Source organism: Rhamphochromis sp. 'chilingali' (assembly GCF_963969265.1).
Source record: "Rhamphochromis sp. 'chilingali' genome assembly, chromosome: 3".
NCBI classification, from domain to species: Eukaryota; Metazoa; Chordata; class Actinopteri; order Cichliformes; family Cichlidae; genus Rhamphochromis; species Rhamphochromis sp. 'chilingali'.
In genome coordinates, this window is record NC_137931.1 from 33,043,045 (window position 1) to 33,068,858 (window position 25,814).

The 25,814-nt window shown below is 41.6% G+C and overlaps 1 protein-coding gene across 2 annotated transcripts in view; it reads left to right on the forward strand.

Moving 5' to 3' along the window:
- Positions 1–580: 580 nt before the first annotated feature.
- Positions 581–25,814, forward strand: part of farp2 (FERM, RhoGEF and pleckstrin domain protein 2) — a 30,491-nt gene continuing 5,257 nt past the window's right edge. The window contains exons 1-21 of one of the 2 annotated variants that reach the window (XM_080877269.1): positions 581–739; positions 1,320–1,540; positions 8,249–8,353; positions 10,997–11,039; positions 11,119–11,197; positions 11,574–11,671; positions 12,132–12,246; positions 15,914–16,061; positions 16,164–16,259; positions 16,359–16,522; positions 16,612–16,680; positions 16,834–16,891; positions 17,055–17,313; positions 21,778–21,914; positions 22,202–22,291; positions 23,320–23,453; positions 23,633–23,714; positions 23,805–24,042; positions 24,659–24,789; positions 24,879–24,947; positions 25,039–25,128. In XM_080877269.1, coding sequence (XP_080733395.1) covers positions 1,340–1,540; positions 8,249–8,353; positions 10,997–11,039; positions 11,119–11,197; positions 11,574–11,671; positions 12,132–12,246; positions 15,914–16,061; positions 16,164–16,259; positions 16,359–16,522; positions 16,612–16,680; positions 16,834–16,891; positions 17,055–17,313; positions 21,778–21,914; positions 22,202–22,291; positions 23,320–23,453; positions 23,633–23,714; positions 23,805–24,042; positions 24,659–24,789; positions 24,879–24,947; positions 25,039–25,128 — 2,406 coding nt within the window. In that variant the 5' untranslated portion in view covers positions 581–739; positions 1,320–1,339. Of the gene's footprint in view, positions 740–1,319; positions 1,541–8,248; positions 8,354–10,996; positions 11,040–11,118; positions 11,198–11,573; positions 11,672–12,131; positions 12,247–15,913; positions 16,062–16,163; positions 16,260–16,358; positions 16,523–16,611; positions 16,681–16,833; positions 16,892–17,054; positions 17,314–21,777; positions 21,963–22,201; positions 22,292–23,319; positions 23,454–23,632; positions 23,715–23,804; positions 24,043–24,658; positions 24,790–24,878; positions 24,948–25,038; positions 25,129–25,814 lie in introns of both variants that reach the window. The other variant, XM_080877268.1, reaches the window with a different exon arrangement.

The window sequence follows — 25,814 nt, forward strand, 5'->3', positions numbered from 1 at the left end:
CCATCATTCCTCATTCCAAACAGGATTTCTATTATCAATACTTGTACTTCAGCATAAACATTATTTCTGCGGTGTGTTGGTACACATTTTGGTTTATGAGAAACACACATTCAGTCGAAATGCGTGCATATACATCAGATTTAATTATAGAACCTATCAAAGCATTTTTAAAGCATGATGCAACGTTGTTTGGGATTTTTTGAGAGAGAACAGTAGGGGGAGCGCCTCCACAATAAAAAAAAGTCCTCCTCCTTACCTCACATAGTTTTACTAAATTTGTGTTACTAAATTTGTACCACTTAGAAGTTTACAGTGAAGTCTATTTACATCACCTACGGGTCAGACTTTAGCCCAAACTTAAATAATGGCAGTTTCGCTTTGTGGGTCAAATCAGACCAAACTAATGATATAAAACACTTCTTATTATCGACTTTGACTCTTGGCGCAAATCCCCATTTACTTTTTGCAACATTACTCTCGTAAAAGAAATATTCCGACTGGTGAGTTCCTTCTTCTCCATCCGTGAAAGCCATTTAAAGTAGAAGAAAGTATATCTTGGCTCTCCTGCCTACGATCCTTAGCCACATTTGAACCAATGGCAGGACAGACGGCTCTGCTGTAGCCAATGATAAACCGCTGTTGAGTGCGCACTCGTTTGGCTGACGACGACCATGGAGCGGAGTAGTGTCCTCTTCGGCGTTTCAAACTTTTAGCGTTTAGTTTCATTTCGGGCAGAACGGTAAGTTTAAAACCGCTTTTGAGCAAATTTCCTTTTTTGTTTTCTCGTGTGGCGACTTTTTCGGATCTAATTCTCGGTTAAGATAATTAACTTAGCTTCGGTTCTCGACCGTACACTGGAATCCACTGAGCTGAGTTTCTCATCAAGAAAACAAACCTCACCTTAAACATTCCTCATGCTTTTCCCGAAAGCTTTTCTGGCTTTAAGTGTTGCTGTAAACGCGGTTTACGTCTTGGTGGGACTTTTGGGCCCCGCATGAAGGGCAAAATCGGTGCGCCGTCGGTTCTTTTCGTATGTTAGGCCGTCTTTTGTGCCAACCTGCACTTCTGCTTGAGGTTAAATATAAATGGTTTGGGTCATTATTACTTTAGTCTTCTGTATGTAAGCGTAATGCGGTCCATTTCCTATGAAGGAGCCTCAGGTGTGCGTAAACGGCTTCGCAACTTCGCAGTTAAAGGAAGCTGTTTGGACTGTTTTTGTTTTTTGTTTTTTTATGCCCAAATAGTTTGTCCTTAGAACAAAGAAAATATTTGATCAGTGGAAGTTTTGTGTTAATATTTGTTGCTTTCTGAATTTGCAGGAGCGTTTCCCTGAGCTGGAATGGGGGAGATAGAGGGTTCATACAGGGTCCTGCAGACCCCTGGCACAAGACTGGGAGCCCAGTTCAATGCTGGGATCAGCACTCTGGAGCCGGGCCAGAGTCTCAGTGGTAACATGGTCAACAGGAGAATAAGCCAAGGCAGAGGAATACAGATCCGTGTGCAGGGGCTGGACGACTCTCAGGAGTTCTTTGATATAGAAGTAGGTTCTACTGTGTGTGGTTCGTGCATCCTCGTTTGTTTACTTAAAATATGTCTCCGGATTGCTCCATCTTACCTTGGAGGCCTTGGTCGCCCTGGTTTGTGTGTGTCTGTGTGTCTTGGTGACAGCTGCCACATGGCTTTGGTGCTGAAATCCCTTCCTCTTTAAGGCTTCTTATTGGGGCAACTTAGTGTAACTCAGCAGGGCGCCTCTTGGTTTCTTGGCTGTGATTTCTGCTCCAGGTCCAAGTGGTAGCAGTTCTCTTTACTGTCCCTAAAGCTTGACTTCCAAAGGAGTAGGTATTAAAAGTTAGGAGTCTGGTCTTTCTGGGTTGTTTTTATAATTCTTTTTTTCGGGGGGGGATTTACGAAGTCTAAATTTTACAGAAGCATTTGGTTACTCACACAGTCATCACACACAGTGTATAAATCCTAGCCAAATATTCTTGCTTTTGTTTTCTTCTATTCATTGGAATTACTTTAGAGAAGTTGATCCCATTTAAATACTCGCTGTTGAACAAACTTTGAGATCCATGCTGTGACTCTGCTTTGCCATGTCTGCTTGCCAAGTTGCAGCAGGAGTCACCGAGAAGGCCAATAGGAAGCAATAAGGAAGCCACTCTATCAGAGCATGCTTCCTGGCTTTTTATGTGAAGGGGAAAACAAATCAAAGTAGAGTCTGTACAATGATTAAATGCTCAATTCAGTGGCTGGTTGATGGTGAAGTGTAATAAAAAGACCTGGCAGCTGCTAATTGTGTTCGAATAGGTTTGTATATTTATACTTTCCTGTGTGTATCCTAAATCCTTGTGTAGCCACAAGAGTTGCAGTTCAGGAGTACTGCTGAGGCAGACGTTTCATAATCTTATGCACCATATGTTGTCTCAAAGTCTTAAGCTAATAGCGCGTAACGGGCATATGTTAGACTTGCATGGAAGCAGACCTGTGTGCTGTTCAGTCTGAAGAAAATTTAATTGGTCTCAAGAAAATGTGGTTCTCTGAGTTCTGACAGGCTGACTGAGGTCTGAGTTCAGCGCGGCTCCGCACGTGGTGTTGATAGGAGGTGGCAGACCGAAATACATGGCTGCAAAAAGAGAATGACGGCAGTGCTGTTGTCAAGCAGACTGGAGTTTACCAGGAACAAGATGGCCTCTGAGAGGCTCTGTTGTTCACTGCTTAATATTTCTGTTCATTCATTGTGAGGAGTCGTGGGCTGGTGGGTGAATAGTTTTTATCCTTGTGTATTGAATGGCTGCTCAGCTAAACGCATCAGAAATGTGCGCTCAGTTTGTGCCTATCTGTCCAGTCACTTCAAAGAGAACTGATTGAGCCAGCACAACTTTTCCTATGCTTTTAATTATATATTTTTTTTCTCCCTCGTGGAGTCCGTGTGCAAAAATAGATACAAAATTGCAGTGTGGAATGTTTGCCATGGTTGTGGCCTTCAAGTAACTGCCTCCCCTCATTGTGGCGTTTTGGTTGCTCAGCTGCCCAAATATCTTGTGTACAGTCTCCATCACCTGCCATTTACTGCCCCTCTTACTGTACAGTGAAGCAAAAATACACTTCACTCAAAATTACACACAGGAAAGCCACAAGGGATTCATCCATTGTGCAAATTTTCTTGATATAGATGTTCTTGTTTTCTGCTTTGTTTTGTGTGGTTTCTCTGAGTCAGGGGGGATAAATGTATGGGAACATTTTTGGAGTATTTCTGCTTTGCGTTGTGCTTTTAAAATGTAGATGCCGCATAATTTATAGATTTTGACGTCTTTTGATTACAATATTCTGCTGATATATTGGTGCATTCCTAGAATAACAGCTGTCATTCTCCATATTTATTTCTTTACCGTTACATCACATCTTTCATTACGTGTGATAACTCTGAACTGTAAAATCATATTGCGTGCGAAGGTGTTTGTATTTCTGGCCATATAATGTCTTTAGTCTGGACCTAAGACAGTCCAATCAGATCAGTCTTTGATCTGCTGGCCTTCCTCTGCTGCAGTTACCTGACATGGGTCATCATCAGCAGACATTTGCTTGCACGACTCTTGTCCACAGACCCCTCCCACAGCCACCCAGCACAGGAGAAAGCTCAGCCTTGTGGTTTCTGGACAGGGAGGCTGGGCCAGCGGGGCAGGGGAAACACAGGCCTCTTTTATCCAGCACAGCCAGCCCCTTTGCTGGCCTTAACTTCCAGCTTAAAACTTGCAAAAAAAAAAAAAGGGCAGAGAGTGGGTTGCGGAACCTAGCTGTGTGAAAATGCGTTTATAGTCAGGGTGCTGGTGGGAGGGAATCCAGGCAGGCTTTGCTTTAGTGTTAGCAAACAAGCACATAAATAGCAAGGTTGACAACCAAGAGGGGCAGTTCAGAGGGAGCAGTCATGGCTAGTACAAAGTTTGAGCCGAGGTGGTGGGGGAAGGGGACACGGTCAGGAGTGAAGCCCTGTCGAAAGTTGGGCCGAGGAATTCCAAACCCCCCTGGCCTGTCCCTGAAATCACATTTGGACTAACTAGATAACTCAAACAGTGTAATTCAACCGTGATGTGTGCTTTAAAGTCCTGTTTCATCTGTGAGCCGTTCTTGCAACGATGCAGTCGGTGTGAAATGCAACAAAGTGTTTAATTATCCTTTAAATTGGATGATTTACACTAAAGTTAACAATACACAATTTTCCTCTGGCCCAGAGTGTTGTTTATTCAGATTGTCATTTCTTTAGAGACATTTTTACATGGATTTTTAATGAATAATTGTTTTGTGTGTTGAACAATTTCGATGAATAAATGGCACTACAATCCAGAGGGGTAAAAAAAAAAACTTATTTAAATTGTGTGGAAGTTTCTGGCATTAACAAGAGATTGCAAGATCGAGACACATGGCACTCTTGTAGAGGAAAAACTGTTCAAAACCTTATTTTGGGAGCAGAAAAAGCAAAGATTTTTAAGAGTTTTTTTTCCCCATCTGATCTCACTAATGATTCTATGCATGCAGTTTTTATGTTGCGTGATGTTTGAAATTAAAGTCAATTTAGATAATGGTTTGAAATGGATAGCTAAATAAGTTCCTGGAAGTGTTGTACGATGGTTGTCCAGTGGAAAGACTTTCTTCCAAAGGGAATTTGGATAAAGTAATGTCAGAGTGGTGTATCTCAGTTTGTTATCTGTGGCGTCGGTTACGCGGACATGCTCACAAAAGCAGTAATCTTGTTCTTCATACCAAACACAGGCTGAGAAGCATTCGGCTCTCATCCCCACAAAGCACTCACGCTACCCCACTGTGTACTGAAGTGGCTAAACTATCTAATGGCTGTGCCTTGAAGGACTTCTTGTTAAATACCTCAAACAACTCCTCTCTGCTCTTACTGTTATGGTAATCTTTCCTGCTGCAGGGAGTAATTTACCACCACCTAAAGAGGATCCACCTACTGAATTTTTTTTCTTCTCCTTTTTCTCCCCTCATGTTTTAAATGCCAAGCAGAGGCTGTAAATTCTGGGTTATACAGGTGACTTGAGCAGAAGGCACTCTGTAAAACATCTGATCCCGATTACCACCTTCCACAGTTGATTTGCCAACAAACAACATGACTGCCAGCTGTCCACGGGCGTGTCCTAAAGCCAGGCAGCGAGAAGAAGGGAAATTGCCATTCAGTTATAAAATCCATCGAAGAACCTGTTTAACGTCAAAATGTATACCACCGTGAAAAATGACAGTGTACCTCCCACTGTGGCAAATGCAAGCCCCAACACACCCCTGCTGTCAGTGGGAGGTTCTGCTAGAGCCCTCTGCCTTTCACCGTGATCTTTAAACAGTGTTTAACCTGTCATGCAAGGTACAACAAATCCCTGCATTTTTGAATTGCACCTGTATTTTTTTCCATTTCCCCCCCTTGAAATTCTCTGTGCATGAGGAAGGCAGTCCTCTCCTATAGCAGGCTGTTTTTTTAAGCTTTTACTTGTACTCACCCCTGCTCCCAGCGCACATACACACAAACAAGGGGAGATTTGTCTTCCAGAGAAACATCTGTTTGCCATAATCCCCCGCTGCTTTTGGAGCTTGATTGGGTGACCCATTGACCTGCCTTAATGTTGGTGTGGAGATGAGACTGTGGTCCACACCACAAGTAGGGTGTGAACAAACTCTGCATGATCTCGCTGTCACATCACAGATGTGACTTTACTTAAGATGCCAGGAGGGCTTCTGCGGTGCCGCCCATTGGTTTATGATACATTAGTGGCAAAGAAGAACTGATAAATTACATTTAAAGGTGGAGTTAAACAGCAAAGTAAATTTGGATTATTTTTAATCAGTTTGGCCAATTTTGGTAGTAGATTTTCATGCTTTCAAAAGATATTTATATCTAGAAACGGGGCTGGATATGCCCATGCCATTTAGTTTCAACTCAGTTTTCTGTGTCAGAGGCCTTCACGGGTCGGTACAATTGTTTTCTTATCTATGACTCTGAGAACTCAAATAGTGTTTCTTTTAAAGGCTTTCATATGACTCAGGTGTGCAAAAGCTCCACCACCATGATACTGATGTCACAGTGTTGCAATGTTCAACTGTCAGGAAAAATAAGCCAGCACTGATAAAGGAGCTGATAAGCTCGGAGGCAAACAATTCAAATGGATTGGACAGTTTGGAACCAGTTTAGATTCCAGGCCCTTCCAAAAGAATGAGTCATGTGATTCAACAGCTAAAATATGGATTTATTGGCAACCGCGACTAAAAGTCAATTTCATTTTTAAGCCGTTTAACTCTGATGTCTGTGTAGTGTAAAACTTCATTCGTACTGTGGTTGCTTCTTGGAGTTGTCTGAACTTGAAGACTGCTTTTGTACCAAAATGTTTGCTTTTGGTACATTATTGGCCAATTTATATTTGTAGTTTATAAACTTTTAAATTCAGGCATTTTTCATAACATCTACTTTTATCTTTCTTTTTTTTTTTGTTGTTCCACTGTAAAATACTTCAGCTGTACTTAAACTGCTGCAGGGTTGCCAACATTTAAGTGTGTGCCCACAAAGTAAACAGTGACTTCACAGAGAGATAAGCCAAATTGGACAGCATAAGAGGAAGTTGGTTGAGGGGAAAATATTATCTGCGGGCTACATGGAATTTCACTGCAGTGATGCTGGAAAGAACTTTCTTAGGGGGGGAATGATGTGCAGTAGCTGTACCCTTTCCTCTTTGCTAGCTGCCTGGCTTCACCTGGCAGCTAGCAAAGAGGCTAGCTGGGTCAATGAGAAAATGCTATCCCTCCCTGTCTGACTGTAAAAGATAATGCTACATGTCAAAGTTTGATCTTACTGTGCTCTTAAAACACACGTTCACAATTCCAGCAGAGGGTTAATGAGTAACACAATGACAAAGTGCCAAGAAAAAGAAGATGGCATTAAATAGTTTGCTCATGGCTACTGCATTGAGAACATAATCCTCAGCAGGTCAAACCTGCCAACTGCTTCTGGGTTTCTTGTCGAACTAGCGGCCTCAGTTCTGTTTGATTAAACCTAAACATTAATCGTGTGGTGATTAGGCTGATTGTAGCTGTTTGACAGTGTGGTTTCAAACTTTGTTTGCTGGTTAGACTGAATTTCCCCCGACTTGTAACAGGATGAGGTGTACATGGTAAACCTCAAGAACACTGAGAAGAAATGAGGATTAGTGTATGGAAACATTGTCTAACCACAGGGAAGATTTGGTTTTGCTCTAATAACTTTGTTAATGAAGCACTCACTGAATGAGTCAAATTGACAAAATACCTCAAAGCGTTCCTTACATTTGGCTCCCGAGTCATTGCGCAAAAAATCTCGCTGACGTTGTCTGGATCGTATGTTTGGCCTGCACTCAAAGGCAGCCCAGACAAAGTATTTTAACACACCATTTTTTGTTCTCCGTTTGAGGTCAGCTGGAATCAGATACCTTGAATGTGTGGAAAAAGGGGGAATTTTACAAGAGATTCCTAAATTTATGGATGTTGTGTCAGTAGGTTTCACCTGCAATTTATAGATTTTCTGAATGCAGAACATGTGATTGTATCAAAGTAATGAAAAGACCGACTACAGTAAATCTCCTGGCATGCTTTGAGTTGTAATCCTTTACTTTAGCCAATGCAAAGCAGTACTTTTTATAAGGCTTTTAAAAATACTATTTTACATTACAACCAGATGTTTCAGGCTATAATTTTCTCAAAAAATCACAAGCTAGGATTCCAAACCTCAAGTGCAGTGTGTTCTTCATACATAGTAATTAGTTCTTCATTTAGTGAAAGCAAACCCCAGAGCATTGAGATGGTAAACTTGTGCAGAATTCCCGCATGCACACTTCTCAGGCCCAGATAAACGGCGAAATACAGTAAGTTCAGACACTCATCCAAGTCGAGAAAAAGTATTTAAATCGACAGATGGAACATACGCAACCATAAAACACACAATGGAGTGGATCATTTACAGCTGCGAATATTTTCTGCACCACACAGGCAGACGGCATTTATTCAGCGCTCGCTTTGAACACAAGCGTGTCCTCGTTCTCTTCGGGCTTAGTTGAAATTAGTTTTTGATGATGCTCTCCATCTGTGGAATCTTTGTGAATATTTTGTCTTTTAAAGCAATGCACTTTCGCTTCTCATAAGATCTATTGTCACAGAACTTCTGAAATCTTTGTGTTGACATAGTGATGAAATTCTTCTGCTTTTCTTCTTTTTCTTTCAGCCAAAGGCTCTTGGACAGATCCTTCTCTCTGAGGTTTTCCACAGAGGCAACCTCATAGAGAGTGATTACTTTGGCCTCGAGTTTCAGAACATGCAGATGAACTGGGTACGTACATCTCCATTTCCTGTTTGAAGCGGACACATTGGACATGGAGGAGCTAACTTGTGCACTGATTGGTTGAGGCAAACTTTTTAAAATGCTTGATGACAACAGGATGGGCATTCGGGGAACAACATGGACTTATAAGTCATTAGTTGCTCTTCTTCAGCAATGCAAACAGTGAGGTAGTGTTTTCTCTGGACTTGAGTAGTATATTACTTTGGAATATTTTTAACTTGTCTGGCAGCAGTGCTCATATACACATGTCAGACTTTCCATTGTTTTACTCTTCCAGAAACATAAGTGGAATTCAAGACCACTTAGCAGTTTTTGTAAAGCAGCAGAGAGGAGTTATGGAGCCCACTATATATCTTCTTCAAAGAGAATGAGGCCAGTGTTGTTTAATAAGACGCACCGGCCTCTTTGCTCATGTACGCTCAGCTTTCCGAGGACTGAAAACTATACAGTGTTTAAATATACACTACGTTTGCTGCTCTGCAGTCTGGTTTTTAAAGGAGCTTCTTCCATTAACAAACTAAATCTTTTACGCATAGTGAATTTTTACTGAGCGTATGAAGGAAGCTTGGCTGCAGCTGATGTCATGAACTATCGGTGACCCAGCAGGGCACACACTGAGATTCTTTTGGGAGTAGCTGCTGTGTCCTCATCAGTTATTTCATCGTTCAGGAAGCTCTTACTCAGAAGAATAATAATATATTGAGAGTTTAACAAATAATTGGAAAATGTTTTCATGATTAATCATCCGAGTCATGAATCATTCGCTTTGTTAAAGCTTCCCAGCTGTGAGGACTGAATTCGGTACTCATAAAACCAAAAACTAATTTGAATTGGGCTAATCTGTCCCACGGGGTCACCCCCTGTGTGCACCTCTGCTGTTTCTATATCACTCCAGAGGTCCTGTTCAGTCTCGTTGATCTTGAGGCTCTGTGTTGCTCACCTGATCTCCTCTACATCCATTAAACTTGCATTTAATGGCTGTAATGGAAATGTGTGGAAGTCAATGAGAGGCACTTCATGTGAATAGCATTGGTTTGATTGTTTTACTTCTGCTTATATAGAATCTTCTCCACCAGATGCCAAAGGGTGTTAAAGCAGAGCTAAACAAGTCCTGTGACTTATGGGGAGAGGGTTAATAGCGTCAATCTTCCTCATGCACTGCAGACTCTTCCACGAACATCTTGTGGACTGCAGTTTGATCATCAGCGATGATCCTGGGCATGAAAGTAGAGTTGTTGTTGTTGTTTGCTGTCTGCACAACATTTGAGAACTTGGATGAAATCCAAAATGTACAACTTTTCAAACAGGAGTGACTTCAGAAAGGTAGCAGAACCTGAAAAGGTCTCCAGGTGAACAAGGTGACTTTGAAGGGAAAATGGTCAAAGTGGCGTTCAGGTATTGTTTAAGGAGTAGTCTCCCCCAAATTTCATGATGGCACTACATATCTGAAGTTTCTAAATCCTGCTTGGTTTGGCAGATTTTTACACTGGATGGCCTTCCTCAAGCAACAATAAGGGGTTTATGTCTCCTCTCAAAATCAATCTGGGCATATTTTGCTTGTTAGACAAATGTGTAAACCACTGCACCATGGGATTTTAAATGACGTACCAAAAAAAGCTGTGAAAACAGTCCAAAATCCTCAGATATTCAGTGCTGCAGAGTAAGATGAGAATAAGCCTCAAATTGGCACATTTGAAAAGCTCGTGTGTTTGAAGGGTTTGCTTATTACATGTTTGGTAAATCAATACTTGGAATACTTGCATTCTACTCATTTCGTTGGGTTTCCCATAGATATGGTTTCAGTACTTTGCCTCTGATTATTTCTACACATGCATTTGTACACTTCCAGAACCAATCAGCGAGTCTGCTGATGTAATCCTGCCCACGTATCGAGCGACACACCCATCACTGATTGCGTAGTGGTTGTGTAGTTGGCTTGACGCTAACTTTAATGTTGTCCTTATAGTTGATGTCCCCAATGTTTTCTAAATTTCAGTGACATTCCTCGACCAGCCCATTGCTACTAGTCAGTCTTTGTGGGTAGTTTTTTTTTTTTTTTTTTTTTAAAGTTCAAGTGTAGCTATGGGATATCCAGGTCAAATGCAGGTTTTTATTTATGTATTTATTTGTTTTTAAACTTAAAACAACATCAGATGATAGCTGATGGTTTCAGGAATGTTTTGGCAAATGTAATCCCTCTTTTATGCTCTACACTGACCATTTACCAAAGCCTGCTCAAGTGCGGTTAGCCAGTAGAATTGGAGTAGAAGCAGAAACCAGAAAGCTTTTTTTCATTTTTAATAGAAATTTATATACAAACTGGCACATGTGTGACTAGGAATTGAGTAGAATTCAGGCAGCAATCAGCTGATACCAATTTCTCAGTATGTCTGTCTGGATCGAGCGCATTCCTCCCTCAATCAGCCCCAGATGTACGGCTTGAGCAGCCTCCTACACTGAAGCCAGTGTTTTGCCAACAGCATTGTGACATCTCTCTTCTGTTTCAAATGGGGCTGAAGCAGCAAACAGTCGCTGTGTTACAAGGGAGTCACTGAAGTTATCCTGCCACCACCTGTCAAAGTTATAGTTAACATTATGTTCTATTATTTTTATTTATTTTTTTCTCTTTAGGTTTGGCTGGAACCCACAAAACCCATTTCAAAACAAGTCAGAAGTAAGTGAGGCTGATTCTTAGCTCTGAATCCACCTAATAAAGTGTTTTGGGCATTGATAATCTGCTTGTGCGTTTACAGGACCAGCAAATACGCTTTTTAGACTGTCAGTGAAATTCTTTCCCCCCGATCCGGGTCAGCTGCAGGAGGAGTACACCCGGTCAGTGACTGTAATTTCCTTTTGAATATCACTTTTATCTCTACCTGTATGAGGAGCTGGAGGAACATGGTTTCTGTTTTTCTTCCCCCTTTTTTTTCCTTTTTTTTTTTTTTTTTAAATAGAAGCTCTGTTATGCTTTGTCTTCTTTAAAATTACTTTTTCTGCAGTTAAAAACTTTGTGATCGTTGTTTTTCCAAGAGTTATTTGTTTAAATGGCACTTAAGGTTCCTAAAGATGCTTAATCCATGATGAGCTTAGTTTGTGCTTATTTACTTCTCATGAACATAAATAGATGGACACTTAGCTTGTGTGTGTGTGTGTGTGTGTGTGTGTGTGTGTGTGTGTGCACATGCTTTTTTTCCCCCCTCTCCTTTAGGTATTTATTCTCCCTGCAAATGAAAAGGGATCTGATGGAGGGCAGGTTGATCTGCACAGAAAATACTGGTGCCCTGCTGGCCTCTCACCTTGTCCAATGTAAGTTCTTTCTGTTTTTGTTAAAGCCGACAGTGTTATCAGACTAAATTAAATTATGCAGTAGTAAGAGCACTTGTAAAATCTCTAGTAACTGGTTTGCTCGATTTGTTTCAGAACATAATCCTGTTCACAGAAACCACAGATCTTAAAAGGTTCTTTTCAGTATTTTCTTATACTCTGTAAAAAAAAAAAAAAAAAAATCCCAGGGTTCAGTGTGTTATACCTCCTCTTAAAGGTTTTTAAAAATGGTAAAATGGTATTAAGAGACCAGATGAGAAAGCGCAAATGTCTAGATTCAAAAAGCAATTCTTATGGTAATTTGCAGCAAATTGTGTAGGGAATCATTTGTGAGCTATAATCTAAAGTAACAGCAAATCTACAGGTCAGAAAAGAATAGAAACAATCTGTTAAAACCTGAAATGAGCGTAGTCTCGCTTCGTTTTCTCTCCATAAATCACAGCGGAGATCGGCGACTACGATGACACAGCAGACAGGGAATACCTGAGGATAAACAAGCTGTTACCTTACCAAGAGAAAGTACAAGAACGGATCATGGAGCTCCATCGCAGGCACCTGTAAGTTTTGTCTAAGTGAAATCTTTCTCCCTCTTTTCCAAATTGCTCTAACCGTCTGACTCCTGTAGTTCGGTTTATGGCTGCTTTCCTTTCTCGCATTCCTCGCGCACTCAGAATACTTGAATCTGACCTGTAAACGTAAACAGGGATGCGAGCCTTGTTCCTGATGTCATTACCAAAATTAAAGTCAGCCAGACTTTCAGCTTCTTCAGACGGTCATGTAGCGACTTTCACGGTAGACCAGCCGCCTGCAGATTGTTCTGATGCATCTGCTGACTGTGCACTTCTGAGAATAAATGCAGTTCATTATTTTCTCCAGATGACCACATGTTGAGGCGATTTGAAACAAGTTAACTGTGACATCGAAGTCGCTTCCAGGCATTGCCATCATATTGTGGGTTTGTTAGATTGGCCTGCAGTGAGGATGCAGGGGAAATGCAAACGATCACTGTGATACCATGATTGGTATGGATGATAAGAAGCTGAATTTTCATACTGGTAGATGAAAAATAGCACGGGTTTATTTCACTGGCAGATGAGATGCAAGCTTCAAATTAAACAAATGATTTTAGCTTTTCCTCTTAAAAGTGCACACGCACAGCACGTACTGTAGTATTTAGACCTTTTCTTCTTGTGGAGCTTTGCATGAGTCACAGCAAAAAGGTTTTGTTTCTTTTATCTTGTACTGGGTTACCCTACAGTCGATCGTCTATCTGAAACGAACCATTTTAGCTCCTTTCCCCCTGCTTCAACCCAGCAGTCGGTGATCATAGCTCACCGCTGGCGACACATGTTGTCGTTATCAGCGTGTGCGTGTTCTAATATTGAAACATGCTGAGAAGTATGCTTTGTGCAAGCCTGTTATCGCACAATTTTTCCAGCAGATGGACTCTGGCTGTGTTTTTATAATGCGCTCTGTGCTGTCTGCAGCACATGTTGCAGAATCCGCATCAAGGCTGTGTGACTGTTTGTGAAACGCATTTCTGCAAAGTAAACAAAACCAAAGCAGTGAGCCCCAAAAATCCAGATGCATCTTGTATGGAATGTACCATTGGCCTATATAAGACATGGGATTCATAGCCTTGTTGGTTTGACAGGCAGGGGTTATACTCAGCTGCAAACAGACAGCTGCAGTCACCACAGGCAAGCAGTCATTATGTTGTATTGTCTCTTTCCAAGTCTGCCTAAAGACGGAGCGTGCAGACGGAGCCTTGCGCTCTCTGCTTGATGACTACATTTACGTCACTCAGATCGAAGTGGTCCCTCGCTGATGTGGAAACTGTAACACCCGCATCAGCCTGTTAAGTGTTGCTTCTTTCAGACATCTGAGTTTCTGCATTACTGTGTCTCCCTGGTTTTATTCAGACATGCATAAACCATTCTGAAAAGAGTCACTGTGAGTGTTCAGCATTTGACTAAACACTCCAGCATGTTGAGTATAAAGTTTCTTGGTTATTTTGTCCCGTTCTCTAAATGGGTTCCAGCTATTTGGGCATAAAAATGTGTTTAAATGTCACTTCCTAAGCTTTACATAAAACCATCCCATGTGATTACTCATGTTTGGCTGTCTGTAGCCATTCTTCCACTGCACTGTAGCCCTGCACTTTTCTACAAAACATCTGATAGAGGAGCATGTTTGAGGCTTCACTGCTACGTTTGGGAATCATGTTGTCCCTGCTGCATGCGTTACCCAGACAGCCCCACAGAGTATTTCCAGCAGTGCAAACTCCTCTCAAGCATGCCAGTTCCTGCTGTGTGCCACTAGTAAATGTGGGGAGGAGAAAAAAGAAACACATATTCACCCGAAATAGCTTAAAATTCATGTGTGAAAACAATTTGTTAGTGTGACCGCCCTCAACCAGCCTTGTACGACTATAAAGAAATAAGGCCCTTATGTAGGAAGATGCTGGAGACTTATTCAACATGTTTATTTGTTCAGGTGTTTGTTTCTGGATGAGCTCGAATAAATAGTCATTTCCTGAAAACTGATCTTGAAACTTTAGCACCCAGGCGCAGTGCACTTTTTTTTCTTTTTCTTTTAATGATGTTTAACACGGTTTACTGTAATGAGGTCAATGAAGTGTGACTATTGAGTGTTCTTGCTAAACAAACCACAGTGAGGGTTTTTCCCAGTTTTCAGCGTGTTACAAAACCTCTCACTCCACTTTTCCCATCATTGGCTCCCATGCTAAAGCAGTGCTATCCTGTGGCCAATGGGGACTCTTTTCAACCCAGTGTGTTAGGCAGCTCTAAAGACTTTTGCTAATCTTCCCTTGGTTGCCAGCGTGGAAGCACAAGCAACGAGCTCCCTGGCCTAATCCTTTGCTCTGGCCGGTCTATTAGCCATAAGGCCAGTAGGGCAGGGGAGGGCCCTAAGGAGATTTAACTGCTTAACAGATGAACAAAATTAGAAGACTGTGATGATTGGATGGATATGTCTTTCTAACATGCTGTTTGGTTGTAATCACACCATTTTTAGATAACTAAAATCCTCGAAATTATAAGGGATTTAAGGTCGCGCTGCTCGCTCTAAAGTTCATGCTGTCGTGCTCAGTTTCAATTTTATGTGGCAACTTTATTTTTTATTCTTTAACTGTACGTATTTATAGTGTAGTGTTAAACCGAACACTTTGAATGCTGTAGATGATTATTGCCCAACTTGATGAGAAATAATTTAATAAATTAATGGGGTAGACAGTTAATTTGATTAAGGGAAGATGTGAATCACAAGACCGTAAGGTGACATGTTGGTGTGTTTATACAAGTGATCTAGAGCAACTCAAAGCTGCTAAATTACAAACACTACATGAGATACTACAAAATGATTTATTTTTTTTAATCATTTCACTACACGGATGGGAAGATTTTTAAAAAGCAGCGTTTTAAGCCCTCTGGCACTAGGCTTTTTATTTTAAACACCCAAGTTTAATCGGTAACAGCCAGAAAGCTAAAAATGGTGTTCCCAAGGACTGAAACTACGTGGGAACACTGTTAACACAAAACGACTTCACATTCATATCAGTAAATTTGACATTTACAGTATAACTTCCGCCTGATCAAAATTGTACATTTGGATTGAATGACAGCGTCACGGCTGAGTCGGTGACTGTGATTCTATTGACAATGCGCTGAAATTATTATTATTATTATTATTATTATTATTATTATTATTTTTTTTTTTTTAGCTCATCTCCCAATTTTGTTGCAACAAATGCGATTGAGCTGCTTGGCTGTAATCTGTAGTGTAAGCACTGACTGTGATTAACAGAGGCATTGTCTTTGTGCTAAACAAGCCATAATGGGGTGTAATTGGCATCTAGCTTGTTCAGTGCTAATGCAATTATTTGGGAGGTCTCAGTTCCTTCACTGAAACACATCAGTAATTTTTATTTACTGAATTTGGCAGGAAACAAATCTGTGACGGGCCCTACTCTACATTAGGCCCATCATAGTATCTTTCTCCTGTTTGTTAAATCTGCTGTGTATAAAGCCAGCACGTTACACAGAACGTAGAGCCAAAAAAAGGGTTTGTTTATGTGCACATAAATCTGAACCTGTCAGTGGACCACTGAGAGGAACCCTTCCACCTGTGCACTGTAAGAACAGCACGTAGAGGACCTGCTGTTACAGTGAGTATTAATAACTTCTGTTATGTTGTTGATACCAGGGGGCAGACTCCTGCTGAATCAGACTTCCAGATCCTAGAGATCGCCCGTAAACTGGAAATGTACGGCGTCCGCTTCCACCCAGCAGCTGATCGCGAAGGCACCAAGATCAACCTCTCTGTCGCTCACATGGGCCTGCAGGTTTTTCAGGTGACTGCTGCTCTAAATCCAAATGTCTTCCTTGTGCATATATCCTAACAGTGTTACTGATGATTGTGTCTGTCTTTTATTCCACCTGTATTTCTCTCTCAGGGCCACACAAAAATAAATACCTTCAATTGGTCCAAGATTCGCAAACTGAGCTTCAAAAGAAAACGTTTCCTGATCAAGCTTCACCCAGAAGTCCATGTAAGTGTTATCAGTGTCCTTCAATCTTAGATTTCATATACACTGAGACTGAGACCAGATGGCTGTATGCATTCTGCTTTTTATTAATCTTTGTTTTAGGGCCCCCATCAGGACACTCTTGAATTTTTGATGGGCAGTCGAGACCAGTGCAAAGTCTTCTGGAAGATCTGCGTTGAGTACCACTCATTCTTCCGACTGTTTGACCACCCACAGCCCAAATCCAAAGCTGTCCTTTTCACTAGAGGCTCCTCTTTCAGATACAGGTATTGACTAAAGACATAAAAATAATGCCATGTGTCACTGTTACTGGTTTAGTACATTGAAGTGGTTTAATTAAAACTCTTTCTGCCAGCGGAAGGACCCAGAAGCAGCTTGTGGAATATGTCAGGGAAAATGGAGCAAAGCGGACCCCTTACCAGAGGTATGTGTGTGTGTTTGAGTTTAGACACACAATTTATCACAAAGAGAAGCCGTTTCTTTCTAATTCTTCTTAAGCATCCACTGGAAGAGAAATCTGCATAAAATCATAACGGTAATTGTTACAAGATGACATGGAGATCTTATTTTCTTTCAGAAGGAACAGTAAAGTAAGAATGTCGGCTCGATCCCTCGCAACCGATGTGCCAAAACAGGTAAATACTGCAACATGTGGTGATAATACAGCCATAGATTTGGTTAATGGATAAGCTAACACGGATCTTTTTCTCCCTTTATCTCTTTCTGCTGTCCTCTCTGGTTTTGTTTTGTTTTTTTGTTTTTTGTGTCTCTCTTCTGTGTTGCTTTGTTTTTTTTCAGAGCTTTTCATTCAATGACAGTCTCAGGTTCCCGGGCTCGTCTTCCTCCGCAGCCGTGACTTTCCAGTCAATGCACATCCCTAGCGTTTTCCCGCTAACAGAACGCCAACCTCAGCCCCAGCCTTTGACCGCACTGAGTCAGTCTCCAGCACCTTCTCAGCAGCAGCAGCTTCAGTCCCCTCTGCAAGCCACCAGACCCCCCAGCCCTCCGAAGGAAGAGCCCATCAAGCCTACTTCCCCGTCACCCTACGCTTTTCAAGGTGCCCCCAGCAATCAGGCAGCAGGACACTGCAGCCCCTTGTTTGTGTGTTCAGAGAGTGGCACTGCTCAGTCACAGCCCTCCAAAAATGGCAATGAGGATAATGAGCGTGGGGCCAAGTGGGGTGGAGGGAAGAGGACGGGGTTTTTTACACCTGAGGCTTTTGAGGCAGAGCTTTTGCGTACTAAACAGAACCCCATGTTCTCATTGTCCAGCTCACCACTGCAGGTTACTGAGGAGTTCATTGATGACGATCCCACTGAGATTTCCTTCTATGCCGGGGGTGTTGAGGCCTACTCTTATGGGCTGGAGGATAAAGTAGATAACTTTGATTTAATGGAGGAACTTGAGCTTAGCAAAAACCGGCTCTTTAGTGTGGGAATTGAAGATCTGAATGGGAACCCCAATCCCTTCCCTGACAGTATTGTAGGTCACTCTGAGACTAGTTCTTTGGTTAACAACCGCTCAGAGTGCAGCTCCTTGGATAACCTGGGGCTCAGCTCTGCAGGGGAGTCCATGTCAGCGGGCTACGGAGGCGCTGACACCTCCTCGCTTCGCCTGCCTGGGTCTGACATCCAGTCGGAGGCCAGCTCCATGGTCAACTTCCCAGCGTACTCTGTGCGCTCGGAGAGCAGCTCCGCGGTGCAGTTCAGTGACCTGGTGGAGCAGCTGGAGCAGCTCAGCTACCCGCCCACTGCCACAGAGGGTTCAGGGAATGGTAGCTCAGATTCAGACTCCGACTGGGGCTCTGACAGCGTCCTTCCCCCTGAGCAGAACCTATTTTATAGCAATCCTTTGACGGGAAACAGTGGAATCGAGGGGTTCCTCCTGCAGTGTCACAATCTGCAGGCTCTGACACTAGCAGACCCCTCTGGATCCCCACATGTTAAAATGTAAAGCACTTGAAGACAGTCTAGGGCTGTCCAAATGTAGAGATGACATTATATTACCGGAATTATGCTTCAGCGGGAAATCTGTGTGGTAACCGGAAACTCCTCTTAACCCTACACCATAACCTTCCACATCAGTCTCTGCGGGCTGCATTTCTCAAGAGGTGCACGTCTGGTTATGTGAAAGGTTAAGAGGAGTTTTTGGCTACATGGCAGATTTCCTACTGAAGCATAATTCGGCACATTTCACCATTGAACCAGCACTTAAAAGATGTTTGTAGTTGTTGAAAAAGATGGGTTCTTCTTCATCATCATCGCCATCACCTGAACTTTGAGGCTTCTCAGTGAAGACACCACATCATTTCACTTTGACCTTCCCCATACACAACTTTAGTTGCAGGCAGTGCTATAATCTTAGCTTTTATTTCCTTCCTTGTCTGGTTGAGGAGGTTCTTTTATTTTTAACATCATTCCTATCTTCTCATGGAATTTGGCTCTTATTTTTACGAGAGCCTCGAATGCCATCTCTTTTACAGTTGTCTTCTCTGTAACATTTAGCCTTTTAAGAGAAAATATTGAAATGCATTTTGGAAAAAAGCATTTATTTTGGAAGCTTTATCTTTTTAAGACACAACATGACTCCTGTTAAAACGCTAATGTACGCATTAGCATAGGACAAGTTATCCAAATTACCTTCCACTTGAATAGTGAGTGTTTTAATGGAAAAGTTATTCTTCTGTGTGTAAAGTTGATCACTTGAGATGATGGTTTCAGATAATTTAAGCTTGTAAGTAATGCAGAATTTTTAATAATTTTCTACTTTTTAAAAAAAAATTCTGTCCTGACCTACAGGTTGGAATAAAAATGAGCTAAATGTACTTAAAGTACTTAACAAGCATTTAACTTCTTAACTACTTGTTTGTTTTTAAAAATAATATCTGGCACTTACTGGGCAGTGTAGAGTTTTCTGGTAGATGGTAATCTGTGTCTAATCTCAGGGTTGAAAAATGAAACCAATATTAGTCCCTGTTCAAATGAATATTAAAGCCCCCCTTTTTAAAAAAAAAAAAAAAAAAAAAAAAAAAAAAAACACCACAGGGCATGCCATTAAGTCTTTTTTTTTTTTTTTTTCCCTGCCCCACTTGTACCTTGCTGCCACCTGCTGGCGAAAGTCAGCATTGTTCACATCCCAAAATCCCCAGCTGTGGTAGTTTTCTTTTGTTTTGATAGGTTTAGAATGTCTATATAATTATATTTTTAGAAAGCCAACACCAGCTAACATTTTAACTCAGCTCAACATGAAAAAAAAAAAGAATGTAAACGGTGTACTGATGAGCCATTAAGTGCGCCGTTAGCACCACTTTCTACAGAATGAATGTATCACCTGTTTGTATGTAAGGCTTTAGTGTTTTAAACTTCTTGATTAACAAATGAAAGCAGAGCAATGAAGCACCTTTTCAAACATTTGATCAGACCTAAAAACTTACAGGAAATCCTTTTGATAACTTTTTTAGGAAACAGGGTTGTTTTTTGGTTTTTTTTGCACATTTCTAAGTAATTTTATAGGAAAAATCCAGGCATGTCGGGTTATTAACACATCAGTGTGGACAGAATATTTCCCTGTAATGTTTGCTCGACTGAGATATATCTGGTGTAAGGATTTGTAAGGGCTGATTCTACATTTAACCCAACTAAGATGACGATGATACAAGCTTTGATTTTCATCTCTTTAATGTGCCCGAACTCAATTCTACTTGATTTTTCTGTACATTTTACAGAATCTCCTTTGTTGTGTGCAGCACTTGCACCTCAATGCAGTTTTTTTTTGTCTTTATTTTTTTGTAATCAGTAGACATCAGATGGGTAAATCTCATCTGTCCTCATTGTCATTTTGAAGGATGGGCAAAACACACCCAAAGTGTTTCTGCAGACTCTGCAGTCACGGGTGTGGACGGGTGTTTCTGTGTCACCATGGAGTAATCGTATTTTGCTTCAGAGTTTTCTGATCTGGAGGATTTGTCTTGATGGCTCTTTATTTTTATTTTTTTCTACCATGTGATTCTTCCCACTTAACTAAAGTTTTCATTAACGACTAGCTGACAATTATAACCAGCTAACCTGCACTTAGACACAAAGTAATCACACCATAATCCTGAACATGTATATTTTTACTAATCATAAACAGCCTGTACTTAATGTTTTGTATGTTTTTACTTTAAAGAATAAAGTAATCACTTTTGGGTACCATGAATGTCAGACTTAAAATTCTTTAAAGTTGCAGATTAAACTCAAAGGAGTAGTAATGGTGGAACACAAACCCTTTTGGTGTTGGATATTAGCTTAATGGTCAAGAACGTGGAGGATGAAGTTTACGTATGTTGCATATAATATATCTGCTGCTGTATCCTGACGGTGTTTTAGTTGCAGGAACAACTACAAATCAGTTTTTTATTGCGCACAAATCTGTCATTCAGCCAAAATGTTTGCATTGACTCATTAATATCCTACACTGACACCACTCCCTGGTGTGTTCAGAGTGTATCGCATGACACTCCAGGGATCCTGCTAACGTTATTAGAGGAAGAATTCGATATACAGCAGTTTTCCGTCATATTTGAGGCAACAGACGCACATGCTGTTGGGGGTTGGGTCGGACTTGTACACAAGATTCCTCAACCTAATTCCAGCTGTGTGTGTGTGCTCGCGCTCTCTGTTTGGACGGGCCTTGTGCCAAGTCATTCCACAGCAAACCCCCCATCCTCCCGCTGTGGAGCCCGACGTCCACTCCCTCTCCTCCCCTCGTGTCAGTCCCTGTGGTGGGGGGACTTCAAATAAACTATAAACAACTGTTTGCCCTCCAGACAGGCCGCATTCCTGATAACTCTTTGCATGAGCAATTATTTCCGGGTCGAGTAGTGAGTCGTGGAGCGGTCTTTTTTTTTTTTTTTTTTTTTTTTTTTTTTTTTTTTCTTTCTCCTCCCAGCCTCCCCCCCCCCCCCCCCCCCTTCCCTCTCTAATAGAAGTGGAAGAACAGCTGTGGTGACCCATGACTCTGTTAAGATAATGACCTGGCGTTTCATCTGCTTGTTTTGTCTCCTGATTTTCTGTGCAGAACAAAAGCAGCAGAGCCGGTTCTCTGCCGTGAATCGAGCCTGTGTAGCTTACTGTTTGTCTTCCTCGTAGAGGGCGTTTGAAACCAGGGCGGGGGGGGGGAAATGTGGGAACTATTACTTGCCTTTGTTGCCTTCCCTTTATTTGTGGCTTGTGTGTGATGAACTTGGATTTGTTAGAATCTGTGGCTTTGTTTTTTTCTTTAATAGGAAATGAGATAATTTAGGGGTGGAAAAAATGGTTTGGATGAAGATCAATTTTAATAGTTGCGTACGGTTTCTGAAGGAGGTCAACTACACGCAGAGGTCTTGGTTGTCTTAAGCTCTGCCCTGAAAAGCTCATGTTTAATCTGTATAATTAGTTTTTTAACCCGTCTTTGTTTTTATCCTTTTACTGAAATCTGACACAATATAAGGTGATATAAAGATAAGCATTTTATAATTTTAATTTTCCCTCTTCCACAGATTCAGTGGTGGACAGCCCTCAGCTCTCCCCCGTCGCCTCTAAAGGTCCCCTCTGCCTGTCGCCCTCCTTCCAGATGTCGAACCTCAGCCTGCCGGGCCAGACCCCGTCGCCCCTGCAAAGCCCCATCCTGAGCGAGGTGGGCAGCAATGCCAGGCTAGAGGAGGAGGAGGAAGGCAGGAGGAAGGTACACCTCTTACATGCCAATCCTTCCAACAACCTGCCTCACAACCCTAAAGCACAGAGTACACACTCACTCACTCACTCAGTCCCTCTAATTAACAATGGGATGGGAGGTTTGTTTTGGGGGGGGGTGTTCTGTTTGTTTTGTTTGTTTTTTTTCAGTGGAGGGAAAGTTAGTTTTGCTTAAAAGTTTTGAGTTTTCTTTTTGACAGCACGAGTGTTAACTGATGTCTCTCACCGCAGCGATATCCCACCGATAAGGCCTATTTCATTGCCAAAGAGATTCTGACCACAGAGCGAACATACCTGAAGGACCTCGAGGTCATCACTGTGGTAAGTTTTTCTTTTGAAACTTTAAGGACATTTGGACAAAATCAATAAAAAATATATAAACAAAAGCTGTAGGAGCAAAAATGGGTAATCAATCTGAAATTGTGCAGTTCTGCTGTGTCATGCATGTATGAACTTCTATTAACATGATATCATTTTGCATAATACATGCAGTGTTTCCATGTGTAAAATTGAGTTTAACTCAGTGTGTTGCATATTGATGATGCTAATTGTTTTGGATGTTTTTCTTGGGGTTTTTATATTACTGGGTAATTCAACCTTCAGTCCTTAAGATGCGAAACTGGCATCAAACCCTATAATTTATATTTTCTGAAGTCCAATAAAGAAATAAAAGGCCTTCTATTTTAAATGCCATACCATTGTTTGTAGAATAGTTTTGGCTAATCTTACGAACACACTCTTTCCCATTTCTCCTTAATGTATAGTGAGTCAGCGTCAGGTGCTTTCATAGGTTGAATGTCAAGTTTTGGAATAAAATCCTCATGCTTTTAATTCTGTACCAATATATGACGAGAGAGAGAGAGAGGGAGAGAGAGACGGACACTGGCATCAGAATGAAATCTCAGAAAGCCAGATGTGTTGTAACACTGCTCCCCTTAAAGGCATTTATGCTTGTAGTCGACATGTACTTTTTCTAGCATAGTGTGAATTAGCATGGCCTTTGTTCAGGGCTCTGGTGGCGTGAGCAGTGCTTTGGATTGATGGTTAATGAAGCTGTGATGAAACTTTGCACATGCAAACTTAGCAAATTTTACTAAACTTGAATTTTTTGCAATCAGGTTTCACTGGGGATTCAACACATGCAGTGTATTTTCATGGTTACTGAGACATAAAGTTTATCCTCCTTCAGAATTGCTGCCTAAATAACTACATAGAGACGAGATTTGCTTTTGGGAAGGACGCTGTGAAGAAGAGTTGGGACACTTCAGCATCAGCAAGCGTTAAACCAGACTTGCCGTTTTCATTCACACCCATGTACTAACGGGACTTTTGCGTTTGGCTATTCCCAGTGGTTCCGTAGTGCTGTGATCAAAGAAAACGCCATGCCCGAAGGCCTGATGACCCTCCTGTTCTCCAACATCGACCCCATCTACGAGTTCCACCGAGGTTTCCTGAAGGAATTGGACCAGAGACTGGCTCTCTGGTAGGTGCTTCTGGTTGTGGGTGTTCAATGTACCTTGGAAGTTGGATTTTGTAACTGGGGAGTGACGTCATTGCAATTTAAAAAGTTCTGTGTTTGAGAGTGAGAGAAACACCATTTCATCAGGCAGGAGCTTCACTAATAAGAAACTCCGTACATGTTTTTGTTTGTTTTTTCCTAAGGGAGGGGCGTTCAAATGCTCATGTCAAAGGAGACTACCAGAGGATTGGCGACGTGATGCTGAAGAACATGTGTGCCCTTAAGGTAGGACAACTTCAGTTAGTTTAACATGTTTATTTATTCTTTCACAATTGGCTGACAAACAGAGTGACCAGAGTCTCGTTTGGTCTCCAGGAATTCACCAGTTATCTACAGAAACACGATGAAGTGTTAACAGAGCTGGAGAAGGCCTCCAAGAGGCTGAAGAAGCTGGAGACAGTCTACAAAGAGTTTGAATTGCAGAAGGTCTGCTACCTGCCCCTCAACACATTCCTGCTCAAGCCCATCCAGCGACTCATGCACTACAAGCTAATCCTGGAGAGACTGTGCAAGCATTATTCCCCTGCCCACCGCGATTATGACGACTGCAAGGGTGAGTTTTCTAAAGCTTCTTTTACGTCATGATGGTGATGATAATACCCCACCATCTCACAGCATCAGTCCTTTGTAACATTCGAATGCATCAACTAGTAGTAAGCAAGGGAACTGCAAATGGTAGCATGCAGCAAGAGCACATTGTCCCTCTGGTGAAGACCGCTTACTTTCACCCAATCAAGTATTCACAAGTTTATTCACTGCATATGCATTATATAATATGTAGTACATTTGTATAATATGAATTATGAAAATGTACAGTTTATAAGGTGGGGAAAGCTGCAGTCAGCTGACACTAAAGACGCTTGGATGAGTGACAAACGTTTCTCCCACTGAAAACGCTACGACTAACGCTATTAATCTGGAAATGCTTCAGTATATTTACTATGAGCGTTATCACAAGCAGGTTTGTAGTGAAATAGTCTAGTTTTATTCATTCTTTGAGACAAGATTAATACATCATATATTAATGTGTAAGAGAAATATTAAAACTTTCAAAGGAAACGGTATTCATGTGGAAAATCATTTCCACTTTACTTGGTCGTCACTGTAGCAGGAATGTGATAAGTCTGCCATGTATCATCTTCTGGTTATTCATTTGTCTTCCCATACAGAGGCTCTGAAGGAAGTGGCGGAGATAGCCACTCAGCTTCAAAGCAGTCTTATCCGGCTGGAGAATTTCCAGAAGCTCACAGAGCTGCAGAGAGACCTGATCGGCATCGAGAACTTGACTGCACCAGGCAGGGTGGGTGCAGTGGCACAGAGCGAAGTGCAGGAAATAAGTGCATACAATCTAACAAGGTTGTCTTTTTTTATTTTTTATTTTTTTTACAGGAGTTCATTCGAGAGGGGTGCTTGTACAAGCTCACCAAAAAGGGGCTACAGCAGAGGATGTTTTTCCTGGTTAGTTAAAAACAAAATCTACTTCCACTTAACGTCTAAAGCTTCTAATCATTGTTAGCACTTTTTAATCTTTGCCTTCATGTCTTTTCAGTTCTCTGACATGCTCCTTTACACAAGCAAAGGTGTTACAGCAACCAATCAGTTCAAAGTCCATGGACAGCTGCCCCTTCATGGCACGATAGTGAGTCTGCAGTCTCTTCTCTTAACCTCTGCCATCCTGTTTTAACCATTAAAGCTCCCAATAAGACTCTGTAGTTAGGTTTACACAAAAGCTAACATCTCATAATCAGGTACTCCAATTCTTCTGACACACAAAGTGTTGAGAAGGGAGGGTGAGGGTCTCCTAACTTTACATGTCTCTGCTTTGCTTCTGGCTGCAGCTCATAGTGTTGGATGCACCGGTAAGTCCTCTGAGCTCTGCCAGCTTGGATGCCCAAACCGACCCTTCTTTCCTCCCATGCCCATGTAGAAAAAGCAAAAAGCTCATCTCAAGACAATAGACTCCATATAAAAAGAAATGGAAATAGCCTCAGCTTTTGAAACATGAAGCAAATGTTTAAAGCCTAAACTTGCATTCTTTCTAATGGCCAGCAGGGGGCAGTGATTCTGATTCCAAAAAGAAGTAATGCTGCATAGAAATCTGAGAAAATGAGCCTGCTTCTCACTTATGACAGCATTACACACTCCTGTGTACCTAATACACATGTTTACTAAATTATCAGCTATTTTACTTGAACTGAGACTTGAAGAATAATTCAGTGTGACGACTTTGTGATGGAGAAGTTTCTGCTGGTTTCTCAGTCAGATCCACCCCTCCATCATCTGTACAGGTTCAAAACACTGAGGTGGTGACTGCCAAAATGATCA